Source organism: Balaenoptera ricei, chromosome 6 (genome assembly GCF_028023285.1).
Source record: "Balaenoptera ricei isolate mBalRic1 chromosome 6, mBalRic1.hap2, whole genome shotgun sequence".
In the NCBI taxonomy this organism is placed as follows: Eukaryota; Metazoa; Chordata; class Mammalia; order Artiodactyla; family Balaenopteridae; genus Balaenoptera; species Balaenoptera ricei.
The window spans coordinates 92,204,556-92,222,501 of record NC_082644.1 but is presented as its reverse complement, the minus strand read 5'-3'; the positions used below and the strand labels follow the sequence as shown (position 1 = coordinate 92,222,501).

At 39.4% G+C, this 17,946-nt stretch overlaps 1 protein-coding gene across 1 annotated transcript; it reads left to right on the top strand.

Moving 5' to 3' along the window:
* Positions 1–1,042: 1,042 nt before the first annotated feature.
* On the top strand, positions 1,043–17,615 carry LOC132368091 (bile acid-CoA:amino acid N-acyltransferase-like). Its single transcript, XM_059926677.1, is given in 3 exon segments — positions 1,043–1,473; positions 3,870–4,071; positions 16,983–17,615. Coding segments are annotated over 3 exon segments (1,266 nt in total).
* The last annotated feature ends 331 nt before the right edge of the window (positions 17,616–17,946 follow it).

The following is a 17,946-nucleotide window of genomic DNA, read 5'->3' as shown; positions in this document are numbered from 1 at the left end:
TTGTCCCTGAGCACATTGTCAAGTCCTAGAAAGAGTTGGCAGTTGGAGAAAGACTTACTCTGTGGCTGGAGTTTCTCAGAATTCTGAGAATTCAGCCCACACACATCCATTACAAGTGCATTAAATTTTCTATGGATTTCTCTTTATTTTTCTCTATGGGTTTTTGTTGTTATTGTTATTGTTGCTTCGTCATAACTGAAAGTCACCACGTAGGAGTGAAAACTTCTTCTCTTCTATGAGGAGCCTGTCACTTGCTAGAGTTTAATTCATTTAGATTCTTTGCATTCTTGGCAATCTAATGAGTTTAACAAAACAAAAACACTTCTGTGTACCTGAAAGGCTTGTCAATTTCCAGTTTTGCTTAGGACTGGGTAAATCCTAACTACGAAGCTATGAGTATTTTTTTTTCCTAGGGAGCAATATGTCAGCCTCCTTGTTCTCCCTAGAGACTTTATTCTCATTCTTTTGAAAGATCATTCTATTTTTTATGCTCTTGTAGGTAAAATTTTAGATGCCAAGGCATTCTGTTTGCAGGACTCAGGGAGGGGTTTAGTAGTAGAGTCACCTGTCTCTTACATAGAGACGTTCATCAAGTCCCCCTGTTTTCAGCCCCACCTCTCACTCCTATTCTCCATCGTACTTGATTTTTCAAGGGCTCTAGATGGCAGATTGTGATGTTTTCCTTGGATGTGTTAATATCATTCATGCATATTTTGACTGCTGCTTCCTCAGCCTTGGATCATTATTGTTATGAAACTTATCACCTTGCTATATAACTTCTAGAAATTTGTTGAACACTCCTAGGAATCTTGAACTTGAAGATTACATCAGAATATTTGCTAACTAACTGAAGAGTTAGAGCTGAATCCCAAGCAGCCTGATTCCTGGTCCAGTTTACTTTTCATTAACCTTATCACTGCCTTATTTCATTCTCCCATATTTCTTTCTGTGTTGAGGTTTACTGAAGGCATTAGTGAAGAATCATCCACGGAACCACACTGTAACAAGGATTCATCTGATAGCTACCCCTGCAAGTGCACTCATGTTGATGAGCCAGTGCATAGCAAAAGGCCTAACTCCATTTCAGATAGTGCTTCTTTGGACATCACTGGAAGATGAAAAGGGAAACCTGTTTCATTCTCAAGCCTACTCTAGGGCCAGTGAAGTTGGTGAGGTGGACCTAGAGCATGCATCTTCTCTTGGAGGTGATTATGTAGGAGTCCACCCCATGGGTCTCCTCTGGTCCCTGAAACGTGAGAAAATATTAACTAAACTGCTGAAAAGAGATGTTATGAATAACCCCTTGAAGGTCCAATTAAAACTTTATGATTCAGATGTAATGGTTACCCACATCGCCATCACTACTCCAAAGGTCAGCCTGACTTTGGAGAGGTGGTATGTAGCACCTGGTGTCACCCGAATCCAAGTCAAAGAAGGCTGCCTTCGGGGAGCCCTTCTTCTCCCTCCAGGTGAGTGGAATTACCCTGGTTATTGTCATCTTTTTTTTTTTCCTCTTTTAAATCCCTTATCCTCCTAGAAGTTTAGCTTGGATGTGGATAAAATAGAGAGCGTTCCTTTCCTGACTTAGAATCAGAGTTAACTTTGGGTCAGAACAAGAACATGGTGATAACTTCATTCCAACTCAAGTTTTATCTCAGCAATTCTGGAGCCTGTCTAAGGATGTAACAGTAGTTTATGGAGTCCCTGCATTATGGGATTTCCATAGCTTTGGATTTATGTGAAATTCATTCACATTGAAGCCTAGCTATCTGAAGACACACATCCTGATATGGAACTGTGTCCCAGCTTCTTTTGGGGCTTCTGTCATGTCTGAGTTTTAATTTAGGCATAAGTCATTGCATGATTGTCACAATAAGATAATGATATAATGGATTGAAATATTGCAACAAATATAGAGGATGCAAAGAAACTTTATACCCTCTAGTTCCATAAATATTGCATATTTATAGGATATTCCATAAATCAGCAGCTAATATAACATGCTCCCTAATGGCTATAAAACTTATCAGAACATTCAGTTTCTCATAGTGATCTCAACATACCGAAAAGTGGTTCAAAACATCTATTGGTACATTTCTCAGAGTTTATTGTGGGGACTGAATGAAGCAAAGTTAATTTCCCAGAAGTAGCCCTCAGTAGGTCCAGGTTTCAGGTGTGTCTGAGGTTGCCTTATTCAGACATGTGCTTTGATTTGGGACACAGCCGTCACATCATCAGGATGTATTCCCCCTCTCTCTCTGCCTTTTTTTTTTTTTTTTTTTTTAATAGTCACCTTCTAGAACTGAGATGGGTTAAGGAAACCTGAAGAGTTAGAGGTGGTTTCTGACAACATGGAGTGTTAGATGGCGTAAAAGGGAAAAAAAGCTTCCCTTTGCAAATTCACCATGACCCATGCACCTTTTTGGGTAAATTTGAAAAATTTTTACCCCCAGTATTTAGCATATAGACCGCTTTATGGTGTGTAGGAATCAGGAAGTAAGTGGCACAAACCTCCTTGACGCTAATATTCAGTTAAGAATCTGAATATTCGGCTCGGTGCTTTGTGACCACCTCGAGGGGTGGGATAGGGAGGATGGGAGGGAGGCTCAAGAGGGAGGGGATATGGGGACATGTGTATGCAATATGGCTGATTCACTTTGTTGTGCAACAGAAACTAACATAGTATTGTGAAGTAATTATACTCCAATAAAGATCTATTAAAAAAGAAAAAGAATCTGAATATTAGTTCAGGCCTTTCACCTTGGGATGATGTGCTGGTTTAGGGTGTGCTATTTGCGAACCTCTTAGATATTGTGTGTGCTGGGTCTCCTGATTTGGGTGCTTATTCTGTTGGGGTACAGAAAAGGGTTGTGTTGTGTGGAGCCAAAAATGGTTGAGTCAGGTCTCAAAGAAGTTCTCAACAACAACATTTTTCCAGAATAAGAGGCTCAGTACTCTTAAGTACTGTCAATCAGAATATGCAAAAACATCCCTATTCATGTATTCAAGTGGTATTTTTAAACCAAGATGTATTCAGTATCACTTTATTTCTCCTTTTCTCAAGGTGAGAAAATATAGCAATATTTTGTTTTGACAATTCCCAATACTCCTTTAAATCAAGTCACTCCTTTCAAATATGGATAGGATCAGGCTTTCTTAGCTAAAATCACTTATACAATAATAGTATATCCCCAATGAGGGTATGATAAATTACTTTCAGTATGTGAGCTCTGCTTTACTTTGGAAGCAAGCTGCCTACACAGTGAGTAGAATGATACCCTGACCATCCCTATTTTGGTGTAAAATTTCATCACTGTAGAGTCAGATGAGTGTAACAGAGCAGTGTTAATTCAGGATTTTAGCTAACATAATCATTTCAAAACTTTTTTTTTTTTTTTAAGCCATATACTTCTTTGAGAACCCAATTAAATCTGTGGGTGCTCTCATCAGTAAAATGCACATATAAATGTATAGCGTTGCATGTAATTTCAGGACCTTCGCTGATTTCCTGAAGCCTATTTGTGTAGGTTAAGAAGCCCTTGCCTAATTTCTTTGGCTTTCTTTGCTCCAGCACTATAGATATGACTCATTAAGAGTCCTGAATTCTCTTTGGCTGTAGAGATTAAACATGTCAATGAACATGGTGTCCAGTGAAACTTCTGAATGTTATGCTCCATTATATACTCAATCAGCTTTAATTCTGCCCCAGAAACAAGGCTGAAAATGTGGAAATTCTATTGAAATTTTATACATTAATTCTAAAATTTGTGATGCATTTCTTTGTGTTGTCGTATTTGTCTTCTCTTCTTCTCACCTTCCCTTCATACTCAATTCTGTGGTGTTTTTTTGGTTTGTTTTTTGTTTTCAAGAGAGGGTCGTTTCCCAGTGGTAATTGATTTGTTTGGTGGTATTGGTGGACTGATTGAAATCCGAACCAGTCTCCTGGCCAGTCATGGCTTTGCTGTCTTGGCCTTGGCTTACTGTGACTATGAAGACCTCCCTTTTTGACTAGAGAAAGTAGATTTGGAATATTTTGAGGAAGATGCCAACTTTCTCCTGAGACATCCTAAGGTAAATTTGACCTTTTCAGTCAGTTTCAATCCCTATTTTTCAATAAGCATGATATTCTGTGACTTCTTTTAACTTCCAAGTATGATTCTCCCTCAGTGAACTTGAAATTCTATTGCATATTTATATTATTCAGATGATTTATTTTGTATCCCATGTATTCTGCTCAGAAAGATGAAATGCATAGTTAGCCTGTGTCTGTCATGGAATCAAATGCATTGACTTTGGGTTCAGAAAGAAATGGGTTTCATTTCTGGCTCCATCCCATCTGGTTGTGGGAATCTGGGCAAGTTACTAAGAACCCCTAATCCTCAGTTTCTTCATCTATTAAATAATATTGTAGTGACACTACTTCATAAGGTTATTGTGAGAATTAAAAGGAACACTAGAAACCAAGTGCTTATTAGAGTAACAGGCAACACTAAATACTCAATAACTCTGATCAATTATTATTATTATCACCTTCTCTGATAATTACTAAATCACCATACTTAACCAGGTAGATAATCTGTATTTCTTTGAAGAGTGGGTCTGAATTTTTAGTTACTTGACAGGTCTTAAACATAATGCTATAGTACTTTCTAATCCACATATCTTCTTTAAATTTTAAAATGTGCTTTGCTGCTGTAAGAGGGTTGATGCATGTTAGCCCTTATTTATTGCTAATTTTTTTTTCTTAATAAGAAGCAGTCTAAGTAATTAAGACTCTGTACTGCATCCTTTCTCATATAAGGGTCACCAAAGTACTGTGAGAATTGCAGTTGTAAGATGAGCAACAATTGCTGACAATCTACTGATGCACTGAATTTTTAAATAGCTATTTTTGATGCATATAATGGAATTGTCCTTGAACTATCAAATAGGCATTGTTATCATTGTGCTAGCCCTCTGCTTGGCTTAGATGAGAAATTAAAATGTTATGTGATTCTGCTTTTCACTCTTTTAGCCTGGGTCGCCTTGTAGGTGCTGCGTGACTTTTCTATCATTCTTTCTACCAATATCACACAGATAGCAATTGAAAATTTGGTGGCAGACGTTGTAATAAGAGTTAGTGTTCTGCCAAAGGCCAGAAGTAAATTAGATAAAGCCTGCATATATCTGAGTCACCTTCATCCATGTTATACTGGCTTTTACTTTATCTTCCATGGCCAAATCCATTCTGAGTTCTCATCTCTCCTTGCCATAACTGTGACTATATCTTTTAACTTGATATAGAATTTCAGAGCTTGAAAGTTTCTTTTAACCCAAAGGGCAGGGGGGAGGGTGGTTCAAGCCACTTCTCTTAATATGCAGGATGAAAAATGGAGTGTATATATGACTCAATTTGTTTCATTTTTTTCCCCCTTTACCATAAGAATTTCTCACATTTATGTCAGCTAGATACAAGTGGTACATTCATTCATATTTTTCTAAATAGTAAGAAAAAACCCCCAAACATTACTTAATAAAATGTCTTTTTTTTCCTAAGAAAATCTAGGGAATCAGTAAGGCTTTAGAAGAGATGTGACTCTCTGAAACTATCCTTGCATGGGGCCAGTGCTCAAGGAGAATGAAGGCTTTATTTTGTATAAAAAACAACAACAACAACAACAAAAACTTTAACTCCTTCTTTTCCTTTGCTCTCCTATACCAAATTGGTAACTAGGAGCTGTATATTCTGCACTCATAACTAATTCATTGTCTTGTTTCCTTTTTATCCCTGCTGGTGCTGCTTAGCTCAGGGCACCATTATTTCTTGCCTGTACCATTGCAATAAGCTTGGCTTTTCTGCCTCCAGTTTTGCAAGTCAGAGTCATAAGACTGGTTTTTCTAGAGCACAGTTATTTTACTCTCTTGCTTAACCATCTCCCAATTTACTAGGCTTCCTAGTCAGGCTTCCTAGCATGTTAGATAAAATTTTCCATAATCTGACTTCTGCATACTTCTGCCTTATCTTATGCCTCTCCTTAAAATCTGTCCTGTTTCCCCACTGTAGTTAGGAAAAGAGTAAAGTCTGCTTATTAGCATGTTCTTCAAAGCCATTCCCTGTCAAGCTGCTGTTTTCTTTTCCAGCCTTATTTTGCTACTTCCCGTCTGATACTCTAAACTCAAGTAATGAAGAGCTACTATGGTTACCTGAATGCACTGCTCCTGAGTTTTAGCACGTGTTCCTCCCATGGTGAATCCATTAGGAATGTTCTGGCTATGTTTCCAGAAAAGTCACTGAGTGTGGCTTAAACAACATCAACATAAGGCATTTTATTCTCTCATGTAACAGATCTGGAGATAGGTGGTTCCAGCTTTAGTTTGGAAACTCAGTGGAGTTTCTTACTGAGGAGACTGGATTGACATTTCTGTAATTTCCTGGCCTTCTCCTCAAGGTCACAAGATGGCCGTGGCAGTTTCAGACATTAAGTCAACATGCCAGCATTATCAGCAATGTTAAATCCATAGTATTCAGTCAGTAGAACCTGACATATTCTTGAAGGAGCATTTTCCTTGGACATTAGTTACATATTCCAAAACTCTAGAACTGGGCGCGTGGGTGGGATTAGTACGTGCTTTGTTCCCACTGGCCATTGAAGTTCTTTGGTTGTTTGAGATTGTAGGGTTTTGCTAAATGATGGATAGAATCAACATCTCATTTCTATTATTTTCGGGACTATTGACCTAAAATAAATAGACCTCCAGATATTTCTCTAGCAAAGATGGGTTTATTTGAGATCAGCAGAGAACTGGAATTTGGTGTCTCAACCATGGAGAGCCACGTGCAAGTCCCAACACAGCAAGGGAAAGAGAGCACTTTTATGGAGGGGAAAAGGAAGTGGGTGGGGGAAGAGCTATAGTAAACAAAGACTCTATGGCTTTTCATTGGCTGAATCCTTGCCAGGAAAGAAGAGGAGTATTTCTTCTTCTAGTTGGACTTTGTTGCAGGGTATGAGAGCTCCCCCTTCTAGTCTCCCAACTCTATTTAATTGAGATTTCTAGTTTATTAATTTTTTACATTTCCCCCTTTAGATCAAGATCTTTCTCTGAAAACATCACTGATCAAGAGTCAGGTTTTCCTGTTTCAGCAGCTTTTTGTCCCTCAATGCCAGGAAGGACCTTTTCTGGGTGTAGTGTCTCACACTGGAGGGCAAGTGCATAGATTGGAAACCAGTTGAGGTACCATGCAAGTAACAGGGAGGGACAACTATCAGGCACTTTTAATCTAAAATCCATATGTTATCAAGATCATCTAAAGCATTATGTCATCATCAAAAGTTGGCAAACTTCCAATAGACCTGGTCTGAATATCTTGGGAAAGTTGTCTCATCAGATGTCATCTGCTTCAATTCTGGGAAATCTTTACTTTCAGGTCACTGGATGATGTGCAGGTCTAGTCAGGGTTTGATGCTTTCTTTAGATGTGTCACATGAATCCAAGAGTCTATTCCTTGGAGTTTGGTGCACAAGGGCCTTTCCTGTGAGGCTGAAGAGAGCTTTTATGGAAGTGTCTTTTCCAGTAGATGAAATCTCCAGGTTGCAGAATGTGAATCATAAGGTCCTTGTCTCCCAAGAGTACACTGTGAAAAGATTGTTCTACCAAAACATAGTTATTTTTAATAGAAGCAATTAGGCCTTTGCAATATTGGAGTATCTCTTCTTTTATCAGTTGTGGGTCAAAAGAAGCAGGAGCCAAAACATTGGGTGTCATTTGACTGTCACAAAGGGTGAGAGTTTATGGGTTCCAAAAAGTATGGATCTGAGATTTAGAAGAACGAATGGCAATGTTTTTGGTCAAAGTACTTAGAGGGCCTGTACCAATTTTGCTAACTGAGTCTTAATAATGCCACTGGTGTGTTCGACTAAGCCAAAGGTTTGAGAGCAGAAAGTACAGTGAAATGTGTAAAACCAGCCAAACAGCAAAGACTTATCAAAGCACCTGGTCAGTAAAAGGGTTCCTTGATCACTATGAAATTGAAGAGGAGTTCCCCAGGTACAGATAATCTTTTTTTTCCAAAAGGACTTTAGCCACAGAAAAGACAGTAGCCTGTCTGTAAGGGAAGGCAACAGTCCATTGTGAAAACATACAGACCATGACTAAAACATATTTATATCCGTGAGGTGGAGAAAGTTGTATGAAACCCATTTGTCAGACCTCGAATGGTCTATTAGGCAGTTAAAAATGTCTGGGAGCAGTATGAACAGGCTTCCCTGGGTTGTATTTTGGACAAGTGGGACAAGTGAGGTATGCACTTTTCATGGGTTAGTTAGTGTTTCCCCACCACTACTGATTCATGAATGCTGTCATTTTGTCAATAGATCAATAGTTTAATGCATATGCAGTGGGGAGGAGTGGGAATTTTAGAGTCTCTGGTAGGACTGGGTTGTTATTTGGTCTAAACAAGAGCTTTCTCTTTTTATCAAACCAACAATTGTTGAATTTCCAATCTTGTTTTTCCTTTTCTGAGGCCAATTTTTGGACTTCTCTAGCGAGTTTTCTTAAGTTACCACTTGGGGAAAAACTCTTTGGACCATGACAAAGGTTTGGCTGCTGCTGGTCCCTTTAAGACCAGCCTTTTTTTGCAGAAATGTCAGCAAGGTTATTTCCTTAGCTTGCAGAGAGTCAGGGTTAGAATGCTCCCAAAGTATTAATAATAGCTAAGGCAGCAGGTAAAAATTTCTGAACATAGGGGCCATTTAAAATTTTATTTCTGCTGGGAGTAAGGAAGCCATGTTGCTTCTACAACATTCCAAAATCATGAGCTACTCTGAAAGCATATCTGCTATCAGTATAAATATTGCCAGTTTTGTCCTTGTCTAAAGTACAAGCCCATGTAAGAGTGTATAATTCAGCCTGTTTGGCCAAAGTAGCCATAGGTAAAGATGCTGCCTCAACAACATCAAAGGAGTTGAAGTAGCTTACCCAGCACAATACTTGCCACTAGCAGCTTTTAAATAAGAACCACCAGTGAACCATGAGAGGTCAGCATTACTCAGAGGATTTTCCTGTAGATCATCATGAGCAGTCAGGAGGTGATCTCTCAACGTTAAGCTGTCAAAAGGGACTTCGTCAGTGATGTAGAGAAGAGTAGCAGGGTTAAGCTTAATACAATATAGAAGAGTTATGTGAGGGGCAGTTAACAAAAGGACTTCATGGGGGTGAAGTGGCTGACTGAGAAATGTTGAGAGTGATGAGAATTCAGGAAAGCTTCTAATGCATGAAGTACAAAAATGGTTAAAGTGGATCCCACAACGATTTTCTCAATGGTTTTAACTGAAAGAGCAGGGGCCTCATGACTCTAAGGCAAGGCAGGTATCCCCATATTACAGGGTCCAGTTGCTGACTATAATACTCTATGGGTCAATGGTGGTCCCTGTGTTATGGGATGAGTACCCCAAGGGTATTTCCTTCTTTTTCATATACAAAAAGGAAAAAGGGAATCTGATAATTGGGATGCCCCAGGGCAGGTGGGTTCTTCAAACTCTCCTTTAAGGCCTTAAAAGCTACGTCATCTGATTTTTCCCATTAAATTGGGCTGGGGTTGTTATTCTTGAATAAAACATACAGAGGTTTGGCCATAAGAGAGAAATTTGGGATCTCATTTCAGCATAACCAACTAACCCAAGAAATAGTCACAGATAATGTTTAGTTTGGGGTTTTGGGAAACTTAGGACACTATAAAGTCTATCTGGATATAGGTGTAGTTCTTGTTCTGATATCAGATGCCCTAAATATCAAACCTGGGTTTGGACAAACTACAGTTTTTCTTTGGTAATTTTATGTCCCTTTGAGGCTAAAAGCTTTAGCAAGTGGATGCTCTCTTCCTATGAGGAGGTTTGAGAAGGAGAGCAAAGAAGCAAATCATCCACATATTGCAACAAAATAGAACCTCTAAGGTAATTTATATCATCCAGATCAGCCTTCAGTATTTGAGAAATAAGGACTCAGTTAAACCTGAGGCATTAGTGTCCAAGTGAATTGTTTTTCTTCCCAAGTGAAGGCAAAAGTTATTGGCTGGCTTCGTCAACTGGAATACTAGAGAATGCACTGTATAAATCAATTACAGTAAAGAATTCACTTTCAGTGAGAATGGATGTTAGTAACATATGAGGATTAGGAACAACAGGGGGTCGAGGGATAACAGTGTTGTTTATTACTTGGAGGTCCTGGATGAACCTCCATCCTGGGTCCTTAGGTTTTCTCACAGGTTAAATAGAAGTATTAGAAAGACTAGTACAAGGGATAATGATGTCTTGAGACCTGTAATCTTCTATTATGGGCTTCATGCCTTGAAGGGCTTCTTTACTTATAGGGTATTGATTAATTCCGGGAAGAGATTTTGAGGGACTTATCTGAATCGTGATGGGAGGCATGCTGTAAATTTTGCCAGTGTCAGGTGGAGATTTTGTCCGTAGGAGGGTGGTAGCTGATTCAATAGGGACAAATAATCAGAGTTTTCAGAATCAGCTCTAGGGCTGTCAGAGCTGAAGCAATTAAAGATGTCAAAGGGTGATTTAATTTACATGATTGGTTACTTTGATGACTATTGTCAAATCTAGAATTATTTCCCCCCTTTGGGATAAAGAAACTCTGCCATGGATACTTCTTTAAGAAGTCTTGACCTAATAAATGGATAAGGGCAGAGGAACTAAGGAGAAAAGGGTGTGTATCTCTCAAAGGGCCTAAACAAAAGGGAATAGGTTCAGAGATAGGAAGCTCTTGGGGTTCATTAGAGATCCCACTGTTTGAACTGTTTTAGTACTCCAAGGCAGGGACTGCTTTATAGTAGTGGTGTTGAGTACCAAGATTGTGGTTCCATTGTCAGTTAGGACTGAAAGAGATTCATCCCCAATCTGGAGAAATGTTTCTCCAATTCTATTAAGTGGGAAGATTAGGAAGAGCCCCTGTAGTCCCCCTGAGCCCCATTGTTGAGAATTCAGAGGACATTGGAAAGACTGATTAGAGGGCGGAAGGTGCCTAAAATGCTTAAATTTGTAACAATCTTTTTTCTGACATCCTGGCTCTTTGTGACAATAGCTCTTTGTGGCAAACTGGGAGGGTTTTGGTTTCATTTAGGGACCTTCATTTGCTGGAGTTGAAGATTAAGAATTTCAGTGGTTTTTCATTGAGGTGACTCATTTAGAGTGAGAGACAGCTGGTTTGCCAGATTCACTAGACTCTGGAGTGGAAAACTCTAGTTTCCCATCCCATCCTGGTTCTTTTTACTAGAAGGGAATGGTCCTGGTTCAGCCCATTAATAAGTATAAAGTTTAAAGCTATCTGAGTGGAATCAACCTCTAAAAGAAGATCAGAATTTTCTTTAAAAATAATCTGAAGTCGATTGTAATAGTCATGAGCAGATTCATCAAGTTTTCATGTAAAAGCCTGAATTTTGTTCCAATCAACAGGTTTTGAAAAAGTCACCTAGCAATTGCCCAAGCTTGATCATATGTAAGTTAGCAGGTTGGTCTCCGTGTTTTACTCTTAGGTGTTGATGGAAATAATCAATAAACAATCTGTAATAGGAATAGAAAAGAGTTTTATTTGCCAAACTGAGGACTGTAGCCCAGGAGACAGCCTCTCAGATAACTCTAAGAAACTGCTCAGTTGAAGCACGGTTTTTAGCATAGTCATATACATTATCAGAGTAAAGAACATACATCAAACACGACAGGGGTATATTCCTTCAAGTTTCCAAAAGAGACAGCTTTAGTATATAGAGAGTGAGACAACAGGACCCTGCTGTCTGGGAAGTGAACCTTATCTTTGAGGGAGTGTTAATATGGACGTCATAAGAAGGGAGTTTTTTATCCTTATCTTCAAAACAGACATTCTTTACCTTAATGGTTAAAGCAGATGTGTTGTGTGTGTTTGACAGGCTGTTTTAGTTCACACAAAGTTCAAGCTGAACAATGTGTAAGCCAAGATGACTTCTCCATACCTCAATGTGTGAAAATTTTCTCCATCAGACGGAACTTTCAGGATTTTCCCAATTAGGAGTTTTCATCTAATGCTGGGCCTGGCCTTCACTGACAAGCATATGAACTAGTAGATATATGTTAGAAAAACCAGGTTGATAAGTTTGAACGACTATATTAAATTACTTACCAAACCTGTGAGGATCTTTGGTTACTTTGGGAAAATCTTTGACTATGGCTCACAGTTCAGCTTTAGTTCAGGAAATATAAAAAATAAAGCCTTTGCATCCTCAGAAGGCTTAGTTTTAAAGGGACTGGCTCTGATAAGTTCAGAGAAAAAGGGTGTGGGGAGAATTTCAGAGAAGAAGGGAATTTGGTAAGAGAATTAGTATGAATAAATTGAAGGTATAGAGGAGGTGTAGGTGGCTTTGAAGGGAAGGAGGAAGATGGTGCCCGGGGCAGAGTCTGGGCATGAGGGAGTGAGGGAGGGAGACAAGATGGCATCAGAGGCAAAGGCTGAGATGAAGAAGCCAAAGAAGAGTTTGAGTCTTCAGGAGCCATTTTATCTTTTTTAATCATTCATTTGCCTCAGTTAATCTTAAAATCTTATTTTGCAGAGAGGCAATTTTAGACTCCTGATAATGTTAGGAAGTCACTATGGATGAAAAATTAATCAACAGTTGATCTTAAGGAGAAATAGAGAATTTTATTCAAGCCAAGCTGAGGATTTTAACCCAGGAGACAGTCTTGCAGAAAGGAAAAGGACTGTTCCTTTTGAGGACTGTTCCGCTTGTTTAGAAGTCAAAGGCACAGTTATATACATTCTCAAAACAATGGATCATACATCAAAATGGAACACTGATGTTTTATGTAAAGTTCACCAAAGATACATAGTCCAAAAACTGACACCATTTCCACTAAGATAGGAACAAGACAAGGTTGCCCACTCTCACCACTATTATTCAACATAGTTTTGGAAGTTTTAGCCACAGCAATCAGAGAAGAAAAAGAAATAAAAGGGATACAAATCGGAAAAGAAGAAGTAAAGCTGTCACTGTTTGCAGATGACATGACATTATTCATAGAGAATCCTAAAGATGCTACGAGAAAACTCCTAGAGCTAATCAATGAATTTGGTAAAGTAGCAGGATACAAAATTAATGCACAGAAATCTCTTGCATTCCTATACACTAATGATGAAAAATCTCAAAGAGAAATTAAGGAAACACTCCCATTTACCACTGCAACAAAAACAATAAAATACCTAGGAATAAACCTACCTAAGGAGACAAAAGACCTATATGCAGAAAACTATAAGACACTGATGAAAGAAATTAAAGATGATACAAACAGATGGAGAGATATACCATGTTCTTGGATTGGAAGAATCAACACTGTGACAATGACTCTACTACCCAAAGCAATCTACAGATTCAATGCAATCCCTATCAAACTACCACTGGCATTTTTCACAGAACTAGAACAAAAAATTTCACAATTTGTATGGAAACACAAAAGACCCCGAATAGCCGAAGCAATCTTGAGAAAGAAAAACGGAGCTGGAGGAATCAGGCTCCCTGACTTCACACTATACTACAAAGCTACAGTAATCAAGACAGTATGGTACTGGCACAAAAACAGAAATATAGATCAATGGAACAGGATAGATAGCCCAGAGATAAACCCACGCACCTATGGTCACCTTATCTTTGATAAAGGAGGCAAGAATATACAGTGGAGAAAAGACAGCCTCTTCAGTAAGTTGTGCTGGGAAAACTGGACAGGTACATGTAAAAATATGAAATTAGAACACTCCCTAACACCATACACCCAAATAAACTCAAAATGGATTAAAGACCTAAATGTAAGGCCATACACTATCAAACTCTTAGAGGAAAACATAGGTAGAACACTCTATGACATAAATCACAGCAAGATCCTTTTTGACCCACCTCCTAGAGAAATGGAAATAAAAACAAAAATAAGCAAATGGGACCTAATGAATCTAAAAAGCTTTTGCACAGCGAAGGAAACCATAAACAAGACAAAAAGACAGCCCTCAGAATGGGAGAAAATATTTTCAAATGAAGCAACTGACAAAGGATTAATCTCCAAAATTTACAAGCAGCTCATGCAGCTGAATATCAAGAAAACAAACAACCCAATCCAAAAATGGGTAGAAGACCTAAATAGACATTTCTCCAAAGAGGATATACTGATTACCAACAAACACATGAAAGGATGCTCAACATCACTAATCATTAGAGAAATGCAAATCAAAACTACAATGAGGTATCACCTCACACCAGTAGAATGTCCATCATCAAAAAATCTACAAACAATAAATGCTGGAGAGGGTGTGGAGAAAAGGGAACCCTCTTGCACTGTTGGTGGGAATGTAAATTGATACAGCCACTATGGAGAAAAGTATGGAGGTTCCTTAAAAAACTAAAAATAGAACTACCATATGACCCAGCAATCCCACTACTGGGCATATACCCTGAGAAAACCATAATTCAAAAAGAGTCATGTACCACAACGTTCATTGCAGTGCTATTTACAATAGCCAGGACATGGAAGCAACCTAAGTGTCCATCATCGGAGGAATGGATAAAGAAGATGTGGCACATATATACAATGGAATATTACTCAGCCATAAAAAGAAACAAAATTCAATTATTTGTAGTGAGGTGGATGGGCCTAGAGTCTGTCATACAGAGTGAAGTAAGTCAGAGAGAGAAAAACAAATACTGTATGCTAACACATATATATGGAATCTAAAAAAAAAAAAAAAGTGGTTTTGAAGAACCTAGGGGTGGACAGAAATAAAAACTCAGACATAGAGAATGGACTTGAGGACATGGGGAGGGGGAAGGGTAAGCTGGGACGAAGTGAGAGAGTGGCATGGACTTATATATACTACCAAATGTAAAATAGCTAGCTAGTGGGAAGCAGCTGCATCACACGGGAAGACCAGCTCCGTGCTTTGTGACCACCTAGAGGGGTGGGATAGGGAGGTTGGGAGGTAGACACAAGAGGGAGGAGATATGGGGATATATGTATATGTATAGCTGATTCACTTTGTTATAAAGCAGAAACTAACACACCATTGTAAAGCAATTATACTGCAATAAAGATGTTAAAAAAATTTTAAAAAAAAGAATGTTATCTTTCAAGGAGTTACATTGCTGGTGTATGAAGAAGGGAAAATGTTGATCTTAATGGTCAAGCGGGCATTCCTGCTTTGAGGCGATTTGGTTAATGTATAATGCAGATGCACATTGCACATAGGGAGGGCCCAATACAGACAGGGGCCATGTTATGCTTAAATTTTCTTGTCTGGACTCAAAACGTAAATTTTATTCCATCACCTCAAAATACCAGTCAAAATAGGCATTCCGTTCAGGTCTGAAGATTTTTGAGCTCTTGTAATCCAATTTGGTTTTAAGAAAATTAAGTTCAGGGATTTCAAAATTACCCATAATGGCTATTGATATTCTAAATTGCCTTTGGTCAGGTCAGTCCATTTAGTTAGAAATGTGCATGAGGAAGAACCAAGGTTTTTAAATATAAAATTGGCTAGAGTCTCAATGCGGGGGAGGGGGGGTGCCCTCAAAATATTTATATAACTGGGATCCCTTTTCTCAGAGATTTTTCTCTAGAGTAAAAGAATAATTTTCCAACAGCTTAAACAATTTACAGCTCAATTTAAACAGCTTGCATTCACAGTGTCTGCAGGCCTAATACCAGCCAGTTCTAAGGGAACAGCTTCGTCCTGGAGGAGCCAGGCCAAAGGTTTCTCAGCTAGTTCCATGGAACAGCTCCTATTCCAAAGGAAGGGCTGATGGCTGAACTGACTCAGTTTCAGTGAAACAGCCCCTGTACCTGAAGGAACTCAGCTGACAGCTTCTCAGCCAATTTCAGTTGAAACTGTCTGATCTCAGAATCAGATTGAAGTGCCAAAAGAGTACTTGCATACAGAGCAAGGCTTTAACCAGAAAGAATGAAACTTTAAAATAGATCCCGCACACAGCCTGAAGAGCTTCAAATGCAAAGAGGTGTCAACTGAAAAAAAAAAAAGAAAGAAAAGAAAAGCACAACCTCAAATTTGAGAATTATGTTTTTGTGGCAGACAAACTAAGGACTTAAGCCCAGGAGCAGTCTCTCAGATAGCTCTGAGGAACTGCTCTGAAGAGGTAAGGGAGAAGCCAGGATATGTAGGAGTTTGGCAACAAAAACCTGGTCCATCAAAAGATTACTATTAATTAAAGAAAACCAGACATCTCAAGTTAATGAATTTAGCGCTTTTCTTTGTACAGGAAGATGCAAGATTCTGGGCTCGCTGAAATCATTCCTTTGATATGCACCTCAGTTATCTAAAGCCAGCATCCTCTTTGTTTCCATCCCAAGTTCCCTCAGGGCTCTCCGTGGGGGGTTGGGGGTGGGCAGGTGCGGCTGTAAATGACTGATGGCTTGATGGCCACAACATCTTTTGCTTACTGATATGGCAGACAGCATTCTTATTCCACAGACCACAAGGGCTCGAATCCAGGAGAAAGATGTACCCTCAAACTCCAGGGTCAGCGAGAGAAGCAGTGAGCAATAAAAGGCTCAACCATGGATACTGCAACTCTTTGCTCACCAGCCCTAGAACCTTTGGGGGGTCTCCTCTGGTCCTTGTATGAGCCACCAAATGTTGCCCTAAAACAAATAGAATGCCAGATATTTCTCCGGCAAAGATGGAGTTATTCAGGATCAGCTGAGATTGCAATTTGGGGTCTGGAACCATGGTGAAGCATGTGCAAGTCCCTGCACAGCAAGGGAAGGAGAAGGATTTCCTGGAGGGGAAAAGGAAGATGGGAAGGGCAGTAAACAAAGAGCCCAAGGCTTTTCACTGGCTGAGTCGTTGCCTGGAAAGAAGAGCAGTCTTTCTACCTTTTGGGCTCTGCTATTGTTGCAGGGTGTGAGAGCTCCCCCTTCTGGTCTCCGGATTGTATTTAATTGGGGTTTTTGTTTATTAATTTTTTACAGGTCCTTAGCCTGGGTATTGGGGTAGTCTCCATGTCCAAAACAGCAGAGACTGGACTCTCCATGGCTATTCACCTAAAGCAAGTCACAGCCGCCGCGCTTATTAACGGGCCCAACTTTACTCTTGACATTCCACAGGTATATCGTGGTCAGATAAATCAGCCCTGGCTGTTCTCTCCTCATTCACTATCCATCAGTACCTTAGGATTAGTAGAGTTACAGCGCATTTTTGAGGATACTAGAGCTGAAGCCAGTGAGACTTTTTTTCTCCCCATTGAAAAGGCCCAGGGACATTTCCTCTTCATTGTGGGAGAAGAAGATATGAATGTCAACAGCAAAGTATACGCAGAGCAAGCCACAGAACAGCTGAGGAGACATGGGAAGAACAACTGGACCCTGCTGTCTTACCCAGGGGTAGGCCACCTGATAGAGCCCCCCTACTCCCCACTGTGCTGTGCCTCGAGGATCTCCAATCTCCGCCTCTTCATGCACTGGGGAGGAGAAGTGATCCCACATGTAGCTGCACAAGAACGTTCTTGGAAGGAGATCCAGAAGTTTCTCAGGAAACACCTTATTCCAGTTGTGACCAGTTGTCTCTTAGAAGAGCAAATATTCCTGGAAATACAGAAGCAATAGGATGCTTTACCAGCCCTCCACTTGATTTTCATGGAACAATGCTTTTGACCTCTTCTTGTAAGAAGGAAGTTATGGCAAGAGAAGGCAGGAAGACTGCGAATGGTATGCTTTGACTTTGGAAAGGGAAAAATGGCTTCCACTTAATCTAATATCATAAACTGAGGCGTTTTTATTTTTAGAAATATAAACTTAGAGCTCTACCTGTTCTAAAATATTTCAGTTTACAATTACAGCAATTCTCTAGGGAAAAAAATTACCAAAAATGAACCACAGAATCCCCTGGCTTGTAAAACAATCCTGAATAGAATCAGGTGCTGATGAGTTGATTTCT